At 56.6% G+C, this 21544-nt stretch overlaps 6 protein-coding genes across 6 annotated transcripts; 2 read left to right on the top strand and 4 right to left on the bottom strand.

Moving 5' to 3' along the window:
• Positions 1 to 10: 10 nt before the first annotated feature.
• E0L32_010128 (uncharacterized protein) lies at positions 11 to 1561 on the bottom strand (the record flags this gene model as incomplete). The annotated part of the gene is made up of 2 exons (XM_031132712.1): positions 11 to 1428; positions 1504 to 1561. The coding sequence occupies 2 exons, from the start codon at positions 1559 to 1561 to the stop codon at positions 11 to 13; spliced, it is 1476 nt and encodes a 491-aa protein (XP_030990109.1).
• Positions 1562 to 2195: 634 nt separating this feature from the next.
• Positions 2196 to 8399, bottom strand: E0L32_010127 (uncharacterized protein; the record flags this gene model as incomplete). Its single annotated transcript, XM_031132711.1, has 4 exons — positions 2196 to 3126; positions 3476 to 7559; positions 7615 to 8050; positions 8103 to 8399. 4 exons carry the CDS (start codon positions 8397 to 8399, stop codon positions 2196 to 2198), a joined length of 5748 nt encoding a protein of 1915 aa, XP_030990108.1.
• A 623-nt stretch (positions 8400 to 9022) lies between these two features.
• Positions 9023 to 10174, top strand: E0L32_010126 (uncharacterized protein; the record flags this gene model as incomplete). The annotated part of the gene is made up of 1 exon (XM_031132710.1): positions 9023 to 10174. The coding sequence occupies one exon, from the start codon at positions 9023 to 9025 to the stop codon at positions 10172 to 10174; it is 1152 nt and encodes a 383-aa protein (XP_030990107.1).
• A 656-nt stretch (positions 10175 to 10830) lies between these two features.
• E0L32_010125 (uncharacterized protein) lies at positions 10831 to 12430 on the bottom strand (the record flags this gene model as incomplete). Its single annotated transcript, XM_031132709.1, has 2 exons — positions 10831 to 12064; positions 12141 to 12430. 2 exons carry the CDS (start codon positions 12428 to 12430, stop codon positions 10831 to 10833), a joined length of 1524 nt encoding a protein of 507 aa, XP_030990106.1.
• Positions 12431 to 17090: 4660 nt separating this feature from the next.
• On the top strand, positions 17091 to 18389 carry E0L32_010124 (uncharacterized protein; the record flags this gene model as incomplete). The annotated part of the gene is made up of 5 exons (XM_031132708.1): positions 17091 to 17128; positions 17342 to 17367; positions 17580 to 17725; positions 17876 to 18013; positions 18189 to 18389. The coding sequence occupies 5 exons, from the start codon at positions 17091 to 17093 to the stop codon at positions 18387 to 18389; spliced, it is 549 nt and encodes a 182-aa protein (XP_030990105.1).
• Positions 18390 to 19363: 974 nt separating this feature from the next.
• Positions 19364 to 20926, bottom strand: E0L32_010123 (uncharacterized protein; the record flags this gene model as incomplete). The annotated part of the gene is made up of 1 exon (XM_031132706.1): positions 19364 to 20926. One exon carries the CDS (start codon positions 20924 to 20926, stop codon positions 19364 to 19366), a length of 1563 nt encoding a protein of 520 aa, XP_030990104.1.
• Positions 20927 to 21544: the final 618 nt, after the last annotated feature.

The raw sequence follows: 21544 nt of genomic DNA, 5'->3' as shown, positions 1-21544 counted from the left end.
AACACCCCATTTATTTGCAGCGCTTCTCGATGATGCCAGCTCCGTTCTCCTCGTACTCCTTACGCGAGATCCACATCTGGTGGAACGTTCCGAGACTGGCAAGAATGCTACCACCAATCCAGGCTCCGAAGCGCCTCTCGGTCGTGAGGCCGGCGGCATGCAGCTTGATGCGCTGGGCCTGGTTGGCCGCCTGGAGCTCGTTGTTGAGCCGGTCGTTGAAGCCGTTGAGCAGGCTGGTGCTGCCAGTGACGACAACGTTGGCAAGCAAGTTGCCACGTAGGTCGACATCGACACCGTTCAGAGATGCCTTGATAAGCTCGGGGATCGTCTGACTCTTTGCTAGGCGCTCCTCGCCGATGGGATAGGCAGCCGTCTCGTCCCACATGCCCTCCGAGACCTTGAAGCGCTGCTCGCGCCACATTTGGTTGTAGCCATCGGGCATCTCGAAGACTCGACCGGGCTGCGACTTGACAAACTCTTCGTTGTTAACGTTGTTGTACCGGCCGGGACCCCGCCAGACCTCCACAACAGACTCCTTGAACTCAGTGAGTACGCGCTCTTCCTCGTATGCGCGATAAGAACTTGAGATTTCAAAGGGATAGTACCGTAGCCTGAATTGCGCGGCGGCGCCAGCATCAACCGGGGTCTTGTTCTCAACCATGTAGGTCGGGGTGACCTCGATCTTGGGGTCGTTGGCTTCCCACATAGCTCTGATCTGCGATGAGAGCCAAAGACCACCAACGTGCGACTTCTGGATAGACCTCTTGAGTACCATTCCGTCATGAACCGCCGTTACCGATGTGTTAGCACCGCCCACATCAATCACCAGGGCGGTGGCCTTGCCCGCAGCAAACGCCGACAGAACCGGCGTCTTGCTCAGCCAGAAGGCGGGGCATCCCCAACTCTCCATTGCAATCTCGATAGCCTTCTCGCGGGCCTTGCCGCTGTTCCACGGCGCCTCCGTCATCAGCAGAGGGTTCTCTGCCAGGGGCTTCTCCAGCGCCTCTGCGGCCGCCTCAGCATCCTCCATGGCGACGTCGCCGTCACCGTTAGTGGCGGCTGCAGCATCGCCTCCCTCGTTTGCTGTGGCGGCGGGCTTGGGTGATGTCTTGTTGATGTGGCCGTTGGCGCGCCGGGATGCGATCAGGGCGGGCAGGCGGTCGGGCTGAAGGCGCTTGATGAGCATGTTCTCCCACATAGCGGTCGCCATATCCCAATCCTCGACAACGCTCTCGCGGTTCATGTAGTTGCGGACCTCGAGATTCTCGCGGGGTTGAAGCACTTCGTCGCCGAAAACATCGCGAGCGGAATCGCCGCTGCCTATGTGCGCGTAGAATGAAGGGAGAACCGATTTGGGAACATCCTCGCCAGCGAAGCCGGCGCGTGTGTTGCAGTAACCCGGATCGAGTACGAGGGCAGAAACCTCATCTATACAGGCGGAAACACGGGGTCAGTACGCAAATCATTCTTCATCGACTCTATCGAGGCAAGGGTGAGACGAACCGCCGCCGTAGATGTCAGTCGGCGGGACTGCGGACGAGAGGGGTTGCTGTTGAGCCATGCTGGCTATCTTGTCGCTGTCGATGAGCTCGATCCCAGATCAATTGGCTGGTTGAGATAAGGCAGATCGTTGAGGTCGCGATGCGCGCGCGATGGTTGAATGCGAGGTTGTGACGGAATATTTCGAGTCGCGTTTTGCAGAGGGAAGCTCCAAGCCTGTCGCGCGATTTGGTTGGTCGGCGAGATCGTTCCTGCCTTCAGCTCAAACTTGAGTGTCAGAATGCGAAGTGGAGCGGCCCGAAGTAACTCCGAGCACAGTTGCTTCAGTGAGATGATTGATCTTGATAGCCACTCGAGCCACTGTATCAAGCGCTAGAGAGCACCACCTGTAGAGCCTTGGGGCTGAAAATGTAGGGGCAATTGGTGGTTGTATTGATGCATGGGTCTAGCCCGAAAATTAGGTGAGACGTGTGCTTTTATCCTCCAAGTGATAACTACAGTGGCTTCTGCCCCATTTACAGGGCTCTGGCCGCCAGCGCCCAGCTCTGGAAAGCCCAGTATAAGTCAAGTGCATTTACTGTGATTTTGTGCACGCTTTCATTTCCATGATGGGGACGGGACCAATATCTGTGGAAACAGCAGAATGACAAAATGGCGACCTCTATTGATGCATCGGTCTACCTAGTTTCTCATCATCACAAGACCTCATCTTCATCGTCCTGTATACCGCCGTAGAGCACCTCGCACACACCAGCCAGCGGCACATCCATGACCGCGTCGGTGCCCTCGTTCCATAAAGACTTCCAGTCCAGCTCTCCCCTCCTGCTCGCCCTCTCCGCCCTCCTCTCCTCCCGGCTCTGCTTGTCCCTCTTCCTCCTCTGCTGCCCGCCGCCGTTCGCCCCAGCGTTGTTCCCCCCACCGCCGCCCTTGTTGAAGTGCCTCAGCCGGCCGCGCGAGTCCACGACCGCCACCTTCGCCGCGTCGTCGACGATGGTCTCGACGCCGCTCAGGGGCAGCGTCAGGATCTCGGTGTTGTAGCTCGCCAGCGCGACGTAGATGTAGACGATGAGCATGACGAGGAAGCTCGGGATCGCCAGCGACCACCACCGGTTCGGGTAGTAGTAGATGCCCAGCGCGTGCAGGAAGGGGCTCGGCAGGTAGCTCCAGAGCAGGTACATGAGGAAGGTGAAGGAGGAGAAGAGGTAGAGCACGAAGCCGTAGTACTCGTAGGTCGGCACCTTGGGCGACGCGCGCGGCACCGGCTCCAGCTCGTCGTCCGACGCGTCCGGGGTCGTCGGGCGCGACGGCCGCAGCAGCGACGTGAGCGACGGCGAAGGGGGCAGCGGCGTCGGCGGCCGCCCGTAGAAGGGCGGCGCAAAGTTGTGCGTCAGGGGGGGCGGAGGCACGTCATCCTCGCCGTCGCTGATGTCGTCCCCGCTGCTCGAGTCCAGCGAGCGGTCGTCTGACTGGTTTTCTGAGAGGAGCCGGTCGTCCTCTTCGGAGCTCATCGACATTGCGCGCTCATGTTCCGGAGGGCCAATGGCTGTCGCGGTTTTGTTGTTCGACCCTTGAAGTGATACAATCTCGCAAACAGAGCCCAGGTGATATTGATAAGTTCCTAGGCCGCTAATTAGCTCCAGTGGTAAGCTTTTGCCCACGGTAATTTAGTGGAGATCCGTGCATGATAGCGGTAACTACCGCGCTGAATGGTGGCAATCAAGTCCGCTAATTCATGATTGGATGCTGGGCTTCGTTCGGCACTTTCCATCCTCTGGAACAGTGTCCATGTTATATAAGGAGAACATTGAATGGCATGATCCCAAATAGATCCTTCTGTTCTCCCGGGAGCGAGCGGATTTATCCGCTTTCGTACAAAGTAATTACATTACAACATTGGCTGATGCTTCATCCCGAGCTTCATCCATCAATGGGACACCTATACTCCCTCTCCTTCCCACCAAAGTCAATCGAATACCTCCGGCCGCCCGGCTTGCTCTCGTTCTGCGCTCGGATGGCCTCGAGGCAGTTCCTGTGATAGATATGCCTGCACGCGAATATCACCAGCGGGCCCAAACCCTGGTCCTTGGCCGCAGCGGGCTCTACAGTGCCACCATTCGCCTGCCCATCCCCATCGTGCTCCCCTGCCGCCTCGCCTGCACTCGCGGCATTTCCATCTTGACTGCCATGGGCCGCTTTCCCCTTGCCCTTTCCTCCGCCCTCGCCGTCCGAAACATCTCCGCTGCCGTCGGCCTTGCCCTTCCCTCTGTCGTCACTGAGCCCTCTGGTCAAGGCCCTCCTCGCCGCGCGCCGCTCCTGATCTTGCGTCTGCTTCCGCTCGTAGGCCTCGTAGACATTGCCCTGTATGCCCGGCCCCCAGACTCGGCGCCCACAGGCCTCGCACGTAGATCCCTTTGCCCTCCAGCCCCGCTGCCGAAGCTCGACTGCCTTCTTCACATTGACAAAGAGGCTGCGCTCGAGCAGCCGGTTAGACAGTTGCAATATGGACTCTTCATAGGCATAGGCTGAGAAGATGGATGAAATGACAGATCGCAGATCGGCAAGACTTGGAGAAGACTCGGCCGCCCTGGTCAGAAAGGCTCTCAGTATCCGGAGGAACGAGAGATTGCTGGCCGAGCTCGATGCAGTTCGGTTTGCGGGCCCTTGAGGCGCTGTGTGGGATGAAGTAGCTGTAAGCAGTGCAGTGAAAGTGTGCTGGACGATGGTCCGCAACAGGGCAACGAGCTGATCTGTGTCGATCCCTTTCTGCGAAAAGTCTACATCGTCGGAGGCCCCCGAAGCGTTTGACGGTCGACGCCTCCTAGAGGGCGCCGACTGGATTGCTGGCATGATATTGCGTGTGATTTGAACTGTTGTGTCGATCAAACTCAGCCAGAGATTCTCATCGGGTGTCAGTTCTTCATTGCTCGATGACTCGTGCCGGGTCTGGATCCCAATGCCCTTGTGCATCTTTGTCTGCTTCTGGCACAGCCACAGTCCTACATGGACGTACTTTTGCAGAGCCTTGATCAGGTCTTCGGTAGCACTGGGGAGATCAGTCTCGTCCGATTCCTTGCCGGCGAAGAGACCCTGCAATGCCGATTCGAGCGTATGCAGATGCTTGATCAAGCGGCCCATGGATTCTTGGATCTGGCCTTCACGAGCCATCAAGATAACAGCACCGTCAACCACGCCGGTCTTCTCCATTGTCGGCAACAGCTGGTCAAGGCGTAGATCGGTCGACTGAACGAGACCCACGTACTGGGAAACATGTGCAGAGTCAAACTCGCACATCAAGCGAACATACTGCTCAATCAAATCCCTATCTCCTTTGACAGCCGGGGCATGTGCATCCTCTGGCTCGAGAATAGTCCTGAGGTAGGTGAATTGCAAGGAGGGTTCATCGGACACCGTTTGCAAGACATGCGGATGCAACTCGGGGGCGAATCGTCCCAGTGTCTTTGCAGACTCGATTGGGTCGAACTCGACAAGCTCACGCGAGTGTTCGCGGATAACCTGATGAACATCATGCAATTGTCTCTTGGACAAACCCGTCTGGGGATGGAGACAGTCGGCGATAGCCTTGTAAGTCGACTCGCGATCGTCTGGGTCCTCAAAGTAGGTTTCAAGCAGCTTCCCGTACTGTTCATCATGCTTGTATATCCGCTTCAGTATACGGTAGAAACCGGCCTGCTTGAAGAGTGGAATAAGGGCGGCAATATCCGGGGGCTGATACACTGAGAGGAGATACTCCGCACTCAGCTGAGCATCTTCAGCAAGGTCGCTGCCGGGATAGTTGCAAAGACCGGTCAGCACCTTTGTCAATGTTGAGCCTGGCAGAATCAGATACTGCGAGTAGGTCGGGAGATTGCGGGCGATAAACATGTCGAGGTAGATGGTAGCATTGACGGCGAAATCCGCGGGATTCATAATCTCGAGGAGAATGGAGACGATGTACTGCCTGTCCACGGTCAGCCCGAAGATTTGCTCTTCTGGCAGGTCTCTGCCGGCCCCGCCGTTCAAATGCTTCTCGGGGGACTCGTTGAGAAATGGATCCTCGAATGCCTCGTTCAACAAGCTCAAGAAACTCGCGGCATCAAACTTGAGTATCATCCGTAGGTACGGAAAAGAAGGTTCACTGGCTTCTGCAGGCCTGGTGCGGAATGGGTTCTCACTCCCCTTGGGCCATGCAATTGTCTTCCCTGAGAAGAGAAACCAATAGATCTCGGCCTTGGCCTTGCTTTGCACATCCTCCGGCATGTGCTCCTCGGTCGGATAGACACGTCCTGTAAGGATGTAGGACAGATAAGGAAATATCTTGAAGGCATTCATGGCGTAGAAGTCTTGTTCCATCTCGTCTCCCGCCACGTACTCTCCGTCCTGCATATGAGGGACAAGTAACGTCAACAGATCAATCAGAGGCGTGATGAAGTCGTTCATGGCCTGATTCCACACGTAGATGAGTGCATCGTAGAGCCCGTGCTGTTTGCAAAGTGTCGTAATCTCGTCCAGGTCCAAAGTTGCCGTCTCCATCTGGCAGATCAGATCTTCCAGACGGCTCTCCCAGCCTCTCGTCACGAAGTGAGTAACGAGAGCTTTGACAACAGCTGGCGGTACGACTGTGACAGTCCTGTCAAGAATGTAAGGCTCGAGGGTCTCCAAGAAGATCCCCTCCACACCTCCCTCCTCGAACCACTCATACATTTCATCAAAGAGAAAGTCGACATCTCCAACACTCTGGCAGGCCACGAAACAGGCCTGTGCTAGCTCCTGGAGGTGACTGTCGTCTATTTTGGCTGGGTTCTTCTGCCTCTGATTGAAGGCGTACTTCAAGGAAGCACTCATAATCTCCATAAGCTTCTCCTGAACCATGGAATGACGAAGCTCGGAGTCCTCTGGCAGCCCGATTGTAAGCTTGTCGGCATCGCCGGTGTAGTATAACGTCGCCAGCTGGATGGCCCCCATATAGTCTCCATTTTCCATCAGAGCTATGAGTCGATCAGCCCAATTTGACAACGAGCCAATAGAAACGTCGTTGAAGCCCAGGAGGAATATGCGGCCTTTGTACGTCTTGAAGCTCATGGAGAAAGCATCAGCCACGACTCCGTGCATAGAGGTGTCCTCCTCGTCTAGTTGCTCGACCAAGGCGTGCAGCTGCTTGGAGAACAGGTCGGCATGGTAGATATACTTGTGGATCAAATCGAAAGCCTCGGTCATGCGCATGCTCTGGTCCTCTATGACAATCAACCTTTGCGAGATGGTCAGGACCGCGATGACCGAGCGACTGAGCCACTGCACCGCTACTATGGCTTCCTCGCACCTCCACCGACTCCTAGCTTTGAAGGTCAGGCTTGGGGGCTTATCTTTGTCCTCCGCTGGTATCTCGTCGACATCGAGCACCGTCAGAACATTGGACCAGCAGTAGACAAGCTTCACTTTCGAAATCTGGCTGCCAGTCTTCGGGTCGGGCGTCTTCAACTTGACTGCGGGAAACCAGGCCAGGCACCCGCTCATAGCGCTGTGCGGCGCCACTTCTTTCGGCCGAGGAGACTTGTGTTGAGTATTGGCCACAGGAGTCGTCGACACAATGACCAGGAGATAAGGAGTGAGCATTGCTGTCAGGCCCATGCTGTCTGACGCACGTTCGATATTCCCCAGTGGAAGGGACGCAAACGCCAGCACGGTGCTAGGTTTGATGGCTTTCGCTGAAGGTGGCTGCGATCCCGGGTAGCGCCCAAGAATCCGGGTCGTCTTGACAGTCCTTCCTAGCGAGCCAGTCCCGCGGGTGGCCAGATGTGAGAAGGCCATCCCCCGGTCGTCAGCCGAGACCAAGGCAGTATGTCTAGTGCCCAGGAAACCCAGACTAGTAATCGCAACATTAGGCAAGTGCCCGTCCTGAATTCGATTCGTCAGTTGAGACGGATCGAGGTGTGGTATGTGGAGAAATGGTCTCGACGCTCGGCTTGTGTCCCAGGTGAAGATGCTGCCGTTGGCATGGCCCCCGGCGACGGTACTGTGGTCAGCAGAGATCGCGATTGATGTGATCGAGCCCGATTCCACAGCTGTATATTTGGTTAGTAAGAGTTCAGCATCGCATTAGAAGTAGAAGCACTGTACCTTTCGTCCCCGGTCCGAGAATCATTTTCAGATTCTGGTTGTAATCAAACATTAGGATTATGCCCTTTGACGTTCCCAGGACAATCGATGCCGACACCGCTATACATGTCGGCGACCCAAAGTTCCTCTTGCCAGCTTCAGAGAACGCCTGGCCGTTCAACTTTCTTAGCTTTGTCCACCGTACAACCTCCCATGGTGGAGACGGACTTTCGGTATCGCCTTGGTCGAATAAGAATTGGCTGCTTAACGAGGCGTTTCGGCTGTGTGCCGAGAGAAAGGCTGGTGACGACGGGCGTGGTGACAGGATGCTAGGTGAGGCTATACGGGCCGAGAACCTCCTGTCGAATGGTCTGAAAGAGGGCGTCGGGCTGTTCAACCCCGGACGAGAAGCCACTGACGGAAGGACGCTACTACTTGGCGAGGATACCACCGAGCCCTGGAGGATGAATCAGCCAGATACATTGACAGGCAAGTAATCAGAGACTAACCTGTACCGACGGGGAGTCATCGGGAATGGACATCAAGGAGTCAACTGGACTGCGGACCCGCCTCGGCAAACCGTCCATAGAGCCATCCTGCGAAGCAAGGTCCGAGTGCTCGTCCAGCACTCTGTGATAGCGGTTCAAGCTCGCCCCGTTCTCGAATCTTACAGGGGTCGACGGCGACTGTATCTCCTCCTCGAGCATGTCGGAAATGGTATGGTCCTCCTCCTTATCCCCCTTCACGGTCTCCTCATCGCTGGAGCTCGGGCTCCCGGGCGGAGGAAGATCTGTTTCGTCGTCCATGGCGACAGCTGGGCCATTATCCTCCTCCAGCTCCGAACGACAAATCCTTATCTTTGTGCGGCTCTCTCATGCATGGCTCGGAGGCTGGAGGCGTAGTGCGCGATACGGCTGGAGCTCGGTGGGTGGCCCGGGACAGCGCGGATGGTGGGCTGGTCAGCCTGCTGCGTCGCTCTCTCCTATCGGCGAGGCTCTTTGGGTTGGTAAACGAGGAAAGCAAGAGATCTAGAGGCTCAGGAGGCAATGCGCTCTGCTCTGAATGAACTATACAATTGCCCTCTCACAAGAACGCGTATGTGCGCACCGTCATCATGCTGTTCCTTCAGTGGGCCACTGGGAACCTGGGGGGTAGCTGTTACCTAACTACCTACCTTATATCTAGTCCAGGTGATGGGGCCTCGCTAACTAACACCGGCTGGGGCCATGTGCGCTGTGGAGCGCGTGCTGTGCTTGGTGCTGCACATCGTAATGCGGGCCAATGAATGATCCGGATAAGATAACAATTTGATGGGCCATAAGGTACCATGTGCTATGACTTCAGAGTCGCATCTTCAACAAACCCCGGGCAACTTCCACAACACCCACACACGCACACAAGGTGGTATTCCGACCAAGCAACCTACGCCATGCCTTCAATCGGCCCCCAGCTACCGCCCTCATCTCCAAAGCGCAAGCGCGCAAGCGAAGAAGAAGAAGACGAAGCAGGCGCACCGGCCGACAGGCGACCGAGCAAGCACCCCCGGCCCAACGGCGCAGAGATCAACCTCGAAAGCGACTCGGACGACGATGATTACGGCCCGAGCGCAGCAGCGCCAGCCACTGCTCCTGCCCCAGCCACAGCCAGACCATCCATAGGACCAGCACTACCCCCACAACCCACCAGCACAAACAACAAAGACGAGATCGACCTCGACGACTCGGACGACGACGATACCGGTCCTGCACCACCAGCACCAGCACCCGCCGCACAACCCAGATCCATAGGCCCAACGCTCCCGCCCCCGACGCGGCGCGTCCTCGGCCCCTCCCTCCCACCATCAGACCTCTCCACGCGCCCCGAGCAAGCCCCAGACCCAGACCCAGGCTCCGACTCCGACTCAGACTCAGACTACGGCCCCGCCCTCCCCGGCACCCAGCGCAGCGCCCAGCGCTCCGCCGCCCAGTCGCATCAACAAGCCGCAGCAGCAGCAGCAGCAGCAGCAGCAGCAGCGTCCTCCGCGCCCCAGCGCGACTCCTGGATGCTCGCGCCCGGCGCCGCCAGCAGCGGCCCGGACCCGACGAAGCTCAAGGCGCGCAAGTTCGCGACCGGCCGCGCAGCCGGCGCGTCGTCTTCGGGAGCAGACGGCGGCATAAGCTCCATATGGACCGAGACGCCCGAGCAAAAGGCCAAGAGGTTAGCCGACGCGGTGCTCGGCCGCGGCGGCGACCCGCAGCAACAGCGGGGTCCCTCGGTCGGCACTGCTGCTGCCGCCGCCGCGCGCAATGGCGGCAGCGATCGCAAGGAGCAAGAGGCGAGGGTGCGCGCGTACACCGAAGCCACGAGAGGCAAGAGCCTGTATGAGGAGCACCAGACTGCTCGGAAGGAGGGCAAGGCTGATCGAGAGGGCGGTAGCCGGCTAGGCAGGGACGGCGAGGAGGAAGACGACCCGAGCAAGCGTGCCTTCGACAAGGAGAAGGACATGGCGCTGGGCGGCCGGATCAACCATACACAACGACGACAGCTGCTTAACCAGGCGGCTGACTTTGGAGGCAGGTTTCAGAAGGGTAAATACTTATAGGCACCTACTTGTAGGTATTGAGCACCTTTCGATGAAGAGAGTCAAGCGCACCTTGCGCGCACACAAAGTCACTCAATGAGTCACTCAATGTGAATGGATAAGCACAGGGGTTATCCGAAACTTAGATGCATTTCATGAGCGTCCCCAGTGACTAAATGCCGGATAAGACGCCGCCTCTTTCCTATAACTCCAATGATATTCCTTCCATGGAACAGATGCTGATATCCGTTTCCTCGCACGGCATTGCAAATGAGAAAATCAGGCCGTAAAACCACCCTGCTGTGCATCCTGAATGCGAGCCGTCCCCCATCCTTCCACAGACTCCCCCCAACTTGAAAAATTCAAATCAGACACTTATCGTGTACTACAGGTATCGCTGTATAAGAAAGACAAACAAAAAGGAGAGAGGGAGAGAGAGAGAGATGATTGTGGCCCGACGATCTGTTCTCTATGCAGATCGTTTCCTTGCGCCAGAAGAGACTTTTCATCTTCCGGCTTGACTTCTAAACGCGGTCGTGCCCCTACAAGACACTGTGCGCGAAGATATATGGGTGAGGGTGTTATGTGCATGATAATGGCGAGAGAGTAAAAGCAAGGCAGTATGCTGATGCTCAGAAAAAGCACCTCAAATGTGGTGGGGCCTCGAGGCTTTGCAATTAACGCACGCCAGCCTCAAGTTGAGACGGAGTGGGTTGAGCATTTGTGGCCTCCGGGCCGGTGTTGGAAGCGACCTGCTCTGGTTCTTGAACCTGCTGCTGGGTCTGGTTGGACCTGAACCCCGGGAGACGCGAAGTGATGCCACCGAGCATTCCACCAGAGTTGCTGGAGGGCTGTGTGTGAACCTCGGGCGATGTGGACGCAGCTGGCGCGGCTCCGGCATCCGCTTGACGGTGGCGGTGGCCTCGGCTGAAAAGTCCGCCCCGTCGCTCCGGAGTAGCCTGTTGTGTCGGAGCCTGTTGCGCCGCCGCCTCTTGACCAGCAGGTTGCTCAGCCGGCGTGCCCTGGACAGTGGCAGCGTTGTCGCTATTGGTGGTGGTCCTATTGCGGCTGGGGAAGAACCGACCGTTGCCGCGCAGACCGAACCATGAGTTCTGCGGTCTGGAAGGCATTCTGTTGCGACCGTTCTCATTCAGGGTGACTTGGATGACACCAGTCGTCCCGTCTCCGCCCTCGCCTGGCTGAGGTCGAGGCTTGGGAACATAATAGTCGGCCTTGCACAGCGGGCAGCAGGCTCTGCGGCTCGTAAGCCAGGGATCAAGGCAGACAGCGTGGAAGGCGTGCCCGCAGGTCAGGCCTCGGACATCATCATCGTCTTCGAGAGAGTCGATGCAGATGGCGCAGGTATCACCCGGGGCGTCCATCATCTCTGGAGGCAAAGCAGCATCGATGTGATCATCGTCATCTTCATCGAAACTAGACGTCCTGGTCGTGACCTTGGGTAACGCAACAGCTGGTTGGGCAGTGGTCGTCGCGGGCTGCACATCGGCAGCCGTAGGTATCCTATCGAGCTGGTTCGCAGAGGTCGAGTCCCGATGGCTGTCCTTGGCTGTCGCAGCTGTCGCAGGCCGGTCCTCTGTGGACTCGTGCTCCTTGGGCGGTAGTTCCGGAACGACTCCATCAACGGATCGCACGCTGTTGGCTCGGCTTGGCGGGGTCGAGACGCCTCCCTGGGTCGGAAGGCCCTCATGGGCACGACCAGCGACCCAGTTCTTGTACTTGAGCATCGGGAATTTCTCATTGACCTCTTCCATGGTCATGAGTTTCTTCTCCCTCCTCCTCCTGTGCGGCCGAGGCATATTCTCCAGGTTGATCGGTTCGCCATCCTCATTGAGCCGCATCTGCCGATTCCTGGCATTATATCGGAAGCAGTATTTAACGCCGACGATGATCCTAGAGACTCGGTGTTAATATGACGACTCAAGGAGGCCCAACTGAAGGGGCCTTCTCAACAAGGAGCGTATCTAACCATAGATTGGTGAAGACCACACCAAACCCCAGTGCGACAAAGAACAGCAGCGGCGAACTTTGGCCGGTATTTTGGGGTTGATTGGGATTATTTGTCGCACTATTTGCTGGGGAGTCCGTGGTCGAGGCCGGTGGTGAGGGAGCGGTCGGCGAGGGAGCCGGCGCAGACGAGGAAGAGACCACGGAAGACGAATCGGTCGCGCTGTTGATCACGCTGCTGACGGTCTCAGAGGCAACCTGCCGAGCGAAGGCGGCGGCGCCTTGAACAAAGGCGGGATCAATGATCGCCATGGCGATGAAGTTGATCTGACTATGGGCTGAAGGACCTCTCGAATGGTACTGTCGAGCCCCGAACCATGGAATGCTGAGGCTACTCAAAGCCTAGCCGCTAGAGGGAACCGTATTGCCTGCAATTCAATCCGACGACTCCATCCAGGGTTCACAGTCTGCTCATTAAACGGTTTCGAGATTCCGAAAAAGGACGATTGGGGCCGGCCTTCTTCTTTTCTTCTTCTTCGCAGGTGAATCGTGTCGCTGTGGGGGGCAGGACGAAGCGATGAAGATGAAAAGGCAGAAGAACGGAATGGGCGGAGGCGAGGTGGTGAGGTTATGGGTGTGGAGAACGGGCGGTGCAGTGGGAAAAGAGAGGGCGGAGGGAGGCCGGGAGGGCAGGAGAGGGAATGGATTGGGGAGCAGAACAGGGAACGAGTTAAAGCCGACGGCGCCTGAGTTGGACCGCACGTCTCTCGCTGGTGGGCGGGCAGGCGGGTTGGCTGACTTGGCCCTCCACGCTCCTCGTCGTAAGAAGCGGCGCCGGCAGGGATCAGGGTCGATTTGGGGGGGTCGGGACTACGATTCGTATGGTTTGGCGGGTGGGCAAGCTGTGGGGCGACAAACCTGAGTCGCTCCTGCTCGTCGTCTCGGGGCGTGTCTCGAGACTCTGGAGAGGGGTGAGAGTGGAAACTATCTGAATAGTGCTGTCTAGGACGCTTTTATAGTGTGGCCAGCTCGAAGGAGAAAGCCCATGCGACGACATTTACTTTTTGGGTCAGCGTATCCGCGACTTCACTCATGAACAAGGCTGGCCGAAGGAGATCCAAGGCGATGGGGGGAGCAGACACCAAAACTTTATCCGTGACGACCGGGACAATTGAATAAGCCTGGCTAGTCAAGTGAGGTAGGTAGTTACCTTTATGCTCAACAATGTATTGTCCGCAGGCAAAGCCAATGTCGTGCCGTGGCAATTTGTGTCTACTCTATCGCCTTTGTCTCGTCCCCCATTCAAAAACCAATGCATCGCTATCTTGCGCCTCCCGGTCACCCGCAATGCTATATCGAGCCATGCAGAAGTGAAGAGTGCTCGACATTGTAGAAAGTTGGGTAGGTGAATTGCGGGCTCATGCGCAACGGTTCAAACTACCGTTGCCAACAGTCGACCCCTTTACAAAGAAAGGGCGGTTAATGGTCGCATCCTCCTGCGTATGAACCAGACAATCACCCATCGGTATCACAAATGCACCCCAGGATTTCGATGGAGCGTGTCGAGTAATAGCGCTCAAATGAATCGACAGGCCCAGGTGGGAACAAAAGTACCTACCTCTTTCTTGGGCAGCCCCCTGTGGTGTTCAGTGCAGACACGCATTACGGAGTACTTGCATTGAGGTATATCCTAAAGCAATTGACAAGCAGTCCACCGTCGCATCACCCATGTCGAGGAGGCACAGAAGGGGGCCTCTGAAACTGGCCGCGAAGGTAGCTGATGGGAACGATACGAAGGTGGTCGCCGTGCACCACAGAAGCTTGTTTCTGCCCTGCTCTTCTGAAGCCGCCAGAGCTGGCGAGGTGGCACTGTCCAGGTTCAAAACCCCCCTGGACTGTTTTGCTGGCCCCTGTCTCCAACCACGCTATGGCCATCGTGTAACACTTGGAACCTGGAAGGGAGTGATCACTATTTAGCTGTTCGTCAACAGAACCATCACGGCAGTCCTGGCTGTTGATCAACGAAGAAAGAAGCAATGAATGCGAGCGCCAGGTGGCGTCTGTCAGTTTCGAGACACACCCGGCACACACAGGGTCTTCAATTGTTGGGACTTTCTATCGAGAGCAAACATCACGAACACCTAACTACCTACCTACCGTAGGTAGTCCACACGTCTCGCCAAACCTCTCTGCTGCAGTACCACCCCACTGCGCAAGTGGCTGCGAAAAGGGATCCCCATCGCGTACTGATTCGTTGGCAGCTCCTCCACGATTGGTCGCGATTTGTGGTCGCGCCAGGTCGCCAACACAAAAAAAACAAGTCTCTGAGAGGATCATCGCGCGTCATCGTGTCACTATTTGACGTCTTGCAATGAGAGGTTCAACGCAGCATCACCGGGCTCAATTTCTGGTGTCCTAGCCAAAAGGCAAAAGATCAAGGTCCAAGAGCGCCAAGAAGTCCCAAGAAACCAAGCCGCCACGATTGCGCGTGCAGTTGGTTCCAGAGGTGCAAACTTGCGACCGGCTCGTGACACACCCACACCCAGTCGTATTACAAGTACAAGCAATAAGGAGGGTTGTTTGAGTGCTCGGGGAGTTCCCTCCTTTAGCAGGTCGGCACTTGTCCGTCAGATCCGCGGACATTGATACTGACCTTCCCTTCCCGGTTCCCTCAGCTATTGCTCTGCACCATCACTCGGACAGCCATCTTTGAACATCGTCACTCGCCCTAGTCACTATTCTGAGGGTTGTTCCATTCAGGGTCAAGACTCTAATGATAGATGGGGTTGCTGTTCCTCTTGGGGAAGCCGGTGTCCACCGAGGCGGGTTTGCCGAGTCTTGTCCGGAGCGTACAATACGCACCAGACTGCATCAGTCGACATCAAAATCTCTCAAAGCGGAGAAAGAGATGCCTTCGTGCGGGGGATCGTGCATGCGTCCCGCAACTCCCTACATGCAAACAGATGCGATGCATCAGAGGCACATTATCACGCCAAGTCAACCTAGCCTCTGGTCCAGTCTCCCCCGCTTTCTTGCTGTTTCTTATCAACCCTTGCCACTGAGAGATGCGCCTTCTGTTTTAGCCTTTTGCAATAAGACGCCAAGATGGCCCAGAGGAGAGGGGAAAGCCACGCACAGATTCGATGTTTTCGTGCTGTTGTAGACAGTGCCAAGCATTCCCGGTGGTGTGTTTTACGCTTTGGTGGCTTCCGTCTGCCACGAGTGCCGGCGGTGCCGGTGGTGCCGGTAGACTACCAACCTGCGTATAGCACCGGGAAGGGCTGGGCTGATCAGCCAGTTGTCACGCACTTCTTGCAAATGCGACGAGAAAACGGCCATGAGGTAGAGCAAGTGGCCAATAGTACTATATCCCCGCCTCGCTCTGCAGCACGAGATAATCACTCCATCGCCGTATGAGGTCTCAGTAAGCCTCACTAGCCAACTCATACGTTTGACAATGATGCCGTCATCACTCCTGGCGCAGGGCCTCAGAATCAATTCCTCCGGCGGGCTTGCTCGGAGTGTTTGTGATATCTCGGCATACGCTAGAGCCGGCACTGTAAAGGTGTAACGCGTCAGCAGATCTCACCCATCCACCGTCACGGAACCCAGGGCTCCGGGTGGTGAGCGGGATGATGGCCAAGAGTTCAATTGAGGGACCCCTTCTGGCTGGCTGGCAACCACCGCGTGACACGTGCATCCCTCTTCTTTAAGATTTACTTTTTGATCAATCTCATGCTCACACCTCACCTGAATGCAGACCAAAGTGCGCTCCCGATATCGCTAGGAACCGACTTATCTGCTGGGTGTTGTCACCGTCATAAATCTGGGGCACCTCAGCACTATGTCTACGGAGGGGGCGTGCGCGACAGAACGAAGCCACCCCCATCCAATCCTTCCAACCACCAAGATCCAGTTCCCGCGAATGAGATCATCTTGTGCATGCTCCTGGTGCTGAAGTTCGTTCAAGGTCATCCACACCACGTCCTGTCGATCTTTGCTGCTAGACGCAAAGCGGCTTTCCCCATGAGGCTGGCTCGTTCGCGCTGATTTGAAATTGAATTCTGCAACCCTATTCCGACGGAGAAGCAAGTGTCAACGCCGGAAGAGAAAGCCTCGAGACGGGTCTGATTATTGATCAGTATAGTATGGTTTTATGTCCATGACGGGCCCTTTTTGCAGTACTGTCTATGCACGACAAGCGCCGTCCATTCAGCACCAAGCGCCCGACTGTGCTTTTGCGTGCGCTCTTGCGTCTGCTTACCTATTCATAGCCGCTGCTGCTGACTGCAGTGCGTTGCTGTCGGGTTCCTTGATCAGTGTCTCATCCCTCCCCACAGCTGCGGTCCACGGCACCCAATGCTGATCATTGGATCTGCGCGTGCCCGGAGCTAGCCACATTGACTCTGTCACAATCAAACCAAGCAATAGCACAAGTATTTCGATCGAACAATGTGATGAAATGTGTTTTCGTTTGCACTTCCATTTGATTCTTCCTCCTCTCTTCATTGCCGACGACGCTCAACAAGGATTTGCTCACTGAGGTTCCCTGATGCGCTGAAAATAGGCACCTCGTCTTTGTCGTCTAGCGCCCGGAGATCGACCGGGGAGTGGAGTCTACCTAGGTAGTGTGCTCGTTCCTTCCAGCCCTCTCCCCTCCACTGCATGTCTGGCAGAAACGCCGGGATTAAAATTGTTCTTTGGTCGGGGCAGACTCCGTCTGGTCCTTGCTTTTTCCCCCCACCCAGCTCAGCTCACCGCAAAATCTCGGCCGATCGCAGCCCGAACCGGAGCAACTTGACGCGCGCACGCAGACCACCGTGTCCGTGTTCCTGATCTGCATCGCGCTTAGTCTCTCGTTCCAAGCTGGTTGGGCAGAGAGTATTTTCTTGGTAGAAAGAAGAGCGATTGCGAGGCCGACTTCAATCAAAGCCGATCCTCAAGAACGAACAACCCTGTGGCAAAAGCCAAGATGCCACCCACCCAGCTTCCGGAGTCGGGAAACCCCCTGTAAGTTGGCATCGATCTGTTGTTATCCAGAGACCGCTTTACCCTGGACCAGTGCCTTCGCAGCGAGTGTGGAGGTTCTATACTGGCCAGTACGAAAGCACAGTGACTACAAGATGAAAAAAAGGCGTCTTTTCATACTCATGCTCCAGCGAACCTCGGAAAACTATAACAACAAGGTGGACACAACGCTGATATATCCTGTTCTTGCATTAGGGTTTTCTTCGACATCACTCTAGGAGGTATGTAATCCCAGACATCGTTCCCGTTACCCCCCGGCCCCAAGACCCACGACCGGACCCGGACCCGGACCTGGAAGCCCCGCTCTCAGTCTCCGGAGACCGACCAACCCCAGTATAGCACCAGTGCATACCCTTGATGATTGCTGCATATCGGTTGACCGAGCATTAGCAACAGAGAGACTAACCATTGCTTCTCACCCACCCAAAAACAGGTGAACCCCTCGGCCGCATCACCTTTGAGCTCTTCGCCGACGTCGTCCCTAAGACGGCCGAGAACTTCCGCCAGTTCTGCACCGGCGAGCACAAGGACAACCTCCGCCGGCCGCAGGGCTACAAGGGCTCCAAGTTCCACCGCATCGTACGTCAATCTGTCCTCTCTCTCTCTCTCTTCTCTGTCCTGCTGGAAGACGCAAGGCCGTGCATGGCTTCCATCGCCGCCAGTCTCCTTCCCTAAAGCAGATCATAGTTTTGTCCCTCTCCTGTCTGTTGACACCCGTTCCTTTTCTAGATCCGAGACTTTATGTGCCAGGGCGGCGACTTCTTGCACGGCGACGGCACGGGCTCGACGTGCATCTACGGCACCAAGGCCTTTGCCGACGAGAACTTTACCCTCAAGCACGACCAGCCCGGTCTGCTGTCTATGGCTGTACGTCATCTTCTTCTTGTCTCTCCTTGCATCCTGTTTCCCCTATTTCTCCTATTCCATTTTGCCCTCAGCGGCCCAATTTACATCATGGTCTTCAACCCCCTTCCTTCCATCCCTCCTTCCTACATACCAAAACCCCCCATGCCCATAACTAACCCGAAACAAAATGTTCTAGAACGCGGGACCCAATAGCAACGGCTCCCAGTTCTTCATCACGACGGTGCCGACGCCCTTCCTCGACGGCAAGCACGTCGTCTTCGGCAAGGTCGTCGACGGCATGGACATCGTCAAGAAGATGGAGATGACCAAGACCGGGTACAAGGGCAAGGACGTGCCCAACCTGGACGTCGTCATCGCGCAGTGCGGCGAGATGTGATGATGAAAAGTGGAAGGAAGGATTACGGGACGAAACGAATCGAATCGAAACGAGCCCAAAAAACGGCAGTGGCCTGATGCTGGGTGGGTGGGGAGTGGATTGCCAAGATGAGATGCAAAATCGATCAAAAGGGGACCATCGGAAGATGGTGAAAGGAGGTGTTTCGGGAGGGCATATTTGATGACTGCGTCCACACACGGGGGAGTTCCAGGGCGTGAACGGTGGACAGGCAGACAGGTTGCGGGACATGATACCAAGAGAGCAATCACAGAATAACCAGTCACACAGTCCTACGACATTGCGTCTCATCTTACAGTCACACACTGCAACACAACTGTTATTGTACGCCCCTTCGTGAAGGAACAGAAAAGTGATCATCAAATTCCAGATCTGATAAGTACAACTTGGGAAAAACCAACGCGTCCCCCCCCCCCTCTTAGTCCTTGCGGAACTGAACCTAATGCCAAACAAGTAAAGTGATGCAAGAAAGTGTTAAAAAAGAACAGCCTGTTCAACGTAAACTCCAGAATGGTGATGGTATCTCTCATGCAAAGCCCTTTTTGCCCTGAGCCCAAGAGGCTCCCCTTGTCGTATCTTCCCTTCCCGTCATGTCCCTTCATCCAGGTCATAACCCAGTTTTCCCGGTCCTATGCCCCTCCCTCCTCCATATCTTTCAGCCCTCTCTAGCAAGGATGGCAAAGATAGGAGTCGCGAGATGTAGCTAGCACTCCTTTATAACGCCGTGCCCTGGTTGTTGTTTTCTTTATACCTGTACCTCACGCGCCCCCTACATGTAAAACCAACAAACCCTATTGAAAAAGAAAGAAAAAAAAGTATGTACGAATTGAATCAAAAAGTTTTTTTCCAGGAACAATGCCAAAAAAAACAAGGTTGCTTTGTCCTTCCTTCCCCGCCTCATTGTCACCTCCTACCCTTCTTTGTCCAGGACAAAGGGTAGACCGACCGAAACCCCCTCAGTACCCGAAGCGCCACTCGCCAGCGCCCCGACGAACCCGCCGGACACGCTGCCTCAGGAACGGGCTGACCGTAGGCGGGCCGGGCTTGGCCCTCGCCGTCGTCGGCTGGGGGAAGCCCGCCGACGCGGCGGACGTGGGCGTAGTAGAGGCGGTCTGCACAGCAGGCGAGGTAGACTGCTGCTGCTGCTGCTGCTGCTGGGTGCTGCTGCTGGTCGACGGCGTCGGGCTCGATGCCGCGGGCGTTGTCACACTGAGGCTCAGCGTCGAAGGGGTTGGGGTCGAGGCCGGGGCGCCCTGTTGGCCACCGCGGTTGCCGCCGCCGTTGTTGTTGTTGTTGTTTGCGCCAGCAGTCACGGTGACAGTAGCGACGCCCTGGGTGACAGTCACGGTCTTGACGTGGTCGTTGCCCTTGCCGCCCTTGCCCCTGCCGCCGCCGCCTCCGCTACCCTTAGTAGGCGTGGGCGAGCCGACGTCCGGGGTGTTGTTGGAGCCACCGCCGCCGCCGTTGTTGTTGTTGTTGTCTGCCTGCTTGACGGGGACGACGAACTGCTCGCCGGTGATCTGCTCGAACGAGGCCGAGTTACCCACGTCCTGCTCCTTGTTGAACGCCTGGGCGACCTTCTTACTGCCGCCGCTGTTGTTGCTGGTCGTCTTGCCGCCCGCCGCGCCGCCGCCGCCGCCGCCGCCGCCGCCGCCCGCCGCGCAGCTGGGCGACTTGACGTCGCCGAGCTCGGGCGAGCACGGGTCCACGATCTTGAGGGTCATGCAGCTGGTGTAGGCCTCGAGCTCCTTGACCTTGGCGCCGGCCGTGGGCTGGTCCGTCTTGGCGCCGGCCGTGGTCATGGTGGGCCAGTTCCAGACCCAGTAGATGGCGTACTCCTTGCCGACCTCGAGGTCGTCGCGCAGCTGCAGGTCGCTCTGGCACCAGAGGTTGTCGCCCTGCACGCCGCCGTCGATCTTCTTAAACTCTTGCTGGCGCTGCTGGGAGATGCGGTCCGGGTTGATCTGGTAGCACCGGCCGTCGTCAAAGTTGCGCGTCGCGAGCAGGCGGCCCTTGCCGTTGCCGCCCGTGCCGTCGGCGTTCCAGACGCCGAACACGTCGGCGTAGTTGACGCTGTTGTCGAGCTCCGTCGTGCCGTAGATGTAGACGGTGCCGCGGTTCAGCGGCTTGTTGGCCTGGTTCTGGGGCAGGGTGACGTGGCCGTTCTCCTGGTAGCGCATCGCGATCCAGTCGCCCGGGGCGGCCGTGAGGACGGGGAACTGGGCGTTGTTGCTGCCGAAGGCCTGGGTGGACTTGCACATCTTGTCGTCGGGGTGGATGACCTTGCCGTCTGGTCGGTTGTTGGGAGGCATCAGGAATGTGTACTCCCCGTCGACATTGGCCAGACCTGTGCGTCCCTTGTAGCCATTGATGAAGCCGGGAGGGTTGACAAAGGTGCCGTTCGGCGCGATGCGGTTGAGCTGTTCTACCCATGTATGTGCCAGCAGAGGCTGCGCCCAAGAAAGGACGAGAGCGGTGGTGGCAGCTACTCGAGCGGATCTTGATATGCTGGTCTTCATGATGAAGTCTTTTGCAGATGTGTTTCTAGATTGTGTATCGCGTATGCCGTTTCGTGTATCGTGTGTCTTCTTCGTAGATCTGTGATCTAAATGAGTGCCTGGGAGACGTCGTGATGTCGTTCGTTCCGTAGCAGAGTCGTTGCTTTCTTAAAATGAATGTGCGATATTGGTGGTAAAATACCAGTATCTCGAGTTCGCACGGCGAAGTCGTTGTCGTTGTCGGTGGCAGTGTAAGTATGCCTGTCTTTGATGCCTTTCTCTATCGAGTCTTTCGATGATCAAGCAGAAGGAGCGTGTCTGGCCTCGAGTCCGAGGTTCAAAAAGGAAATGGGGGATCTAACGCCCAGCGCGAACAGCCCTGCTGTTCCAAGAAAGAAATGAAGGGGGATAAAGGGGTGCTGTTCTTCACCTAGGAAGGCATGTTGTGGGTGAAAATGACACAATATGGGCAAAGGTGAAAGGGATCTTTGACAATGGGCGTGAATGTGCTGGCTACTCAGGGTAGTGACGCGCACAGTGAATAACAGGCCCCGTTGTTTGTTTTGTGAATTGTCGAGGGGTGATTCAGAAGGAGAACAATGGCCAAGATGGGAATGGATGTGGGCGCTGTTAAAGTCC

Source organism: Thyridium curvatum (assembly GCF_004353045.1).
Source record: "Thyridium curvatum strain D216 chromosome Unknown NODE_79_length_189696_cov_84.187462, whole genome shotgun sequence".
Taxonomy (NCBI): Eukaryota; Fungi; Ascomycota; class Sordariomycetes; order Thyridiales; family Thyridiaceae; genus Thyridium; species Thyridium curvatum.
This window is presented reverse-complemented; position numbering and strand designations above follow the sequence as displayed.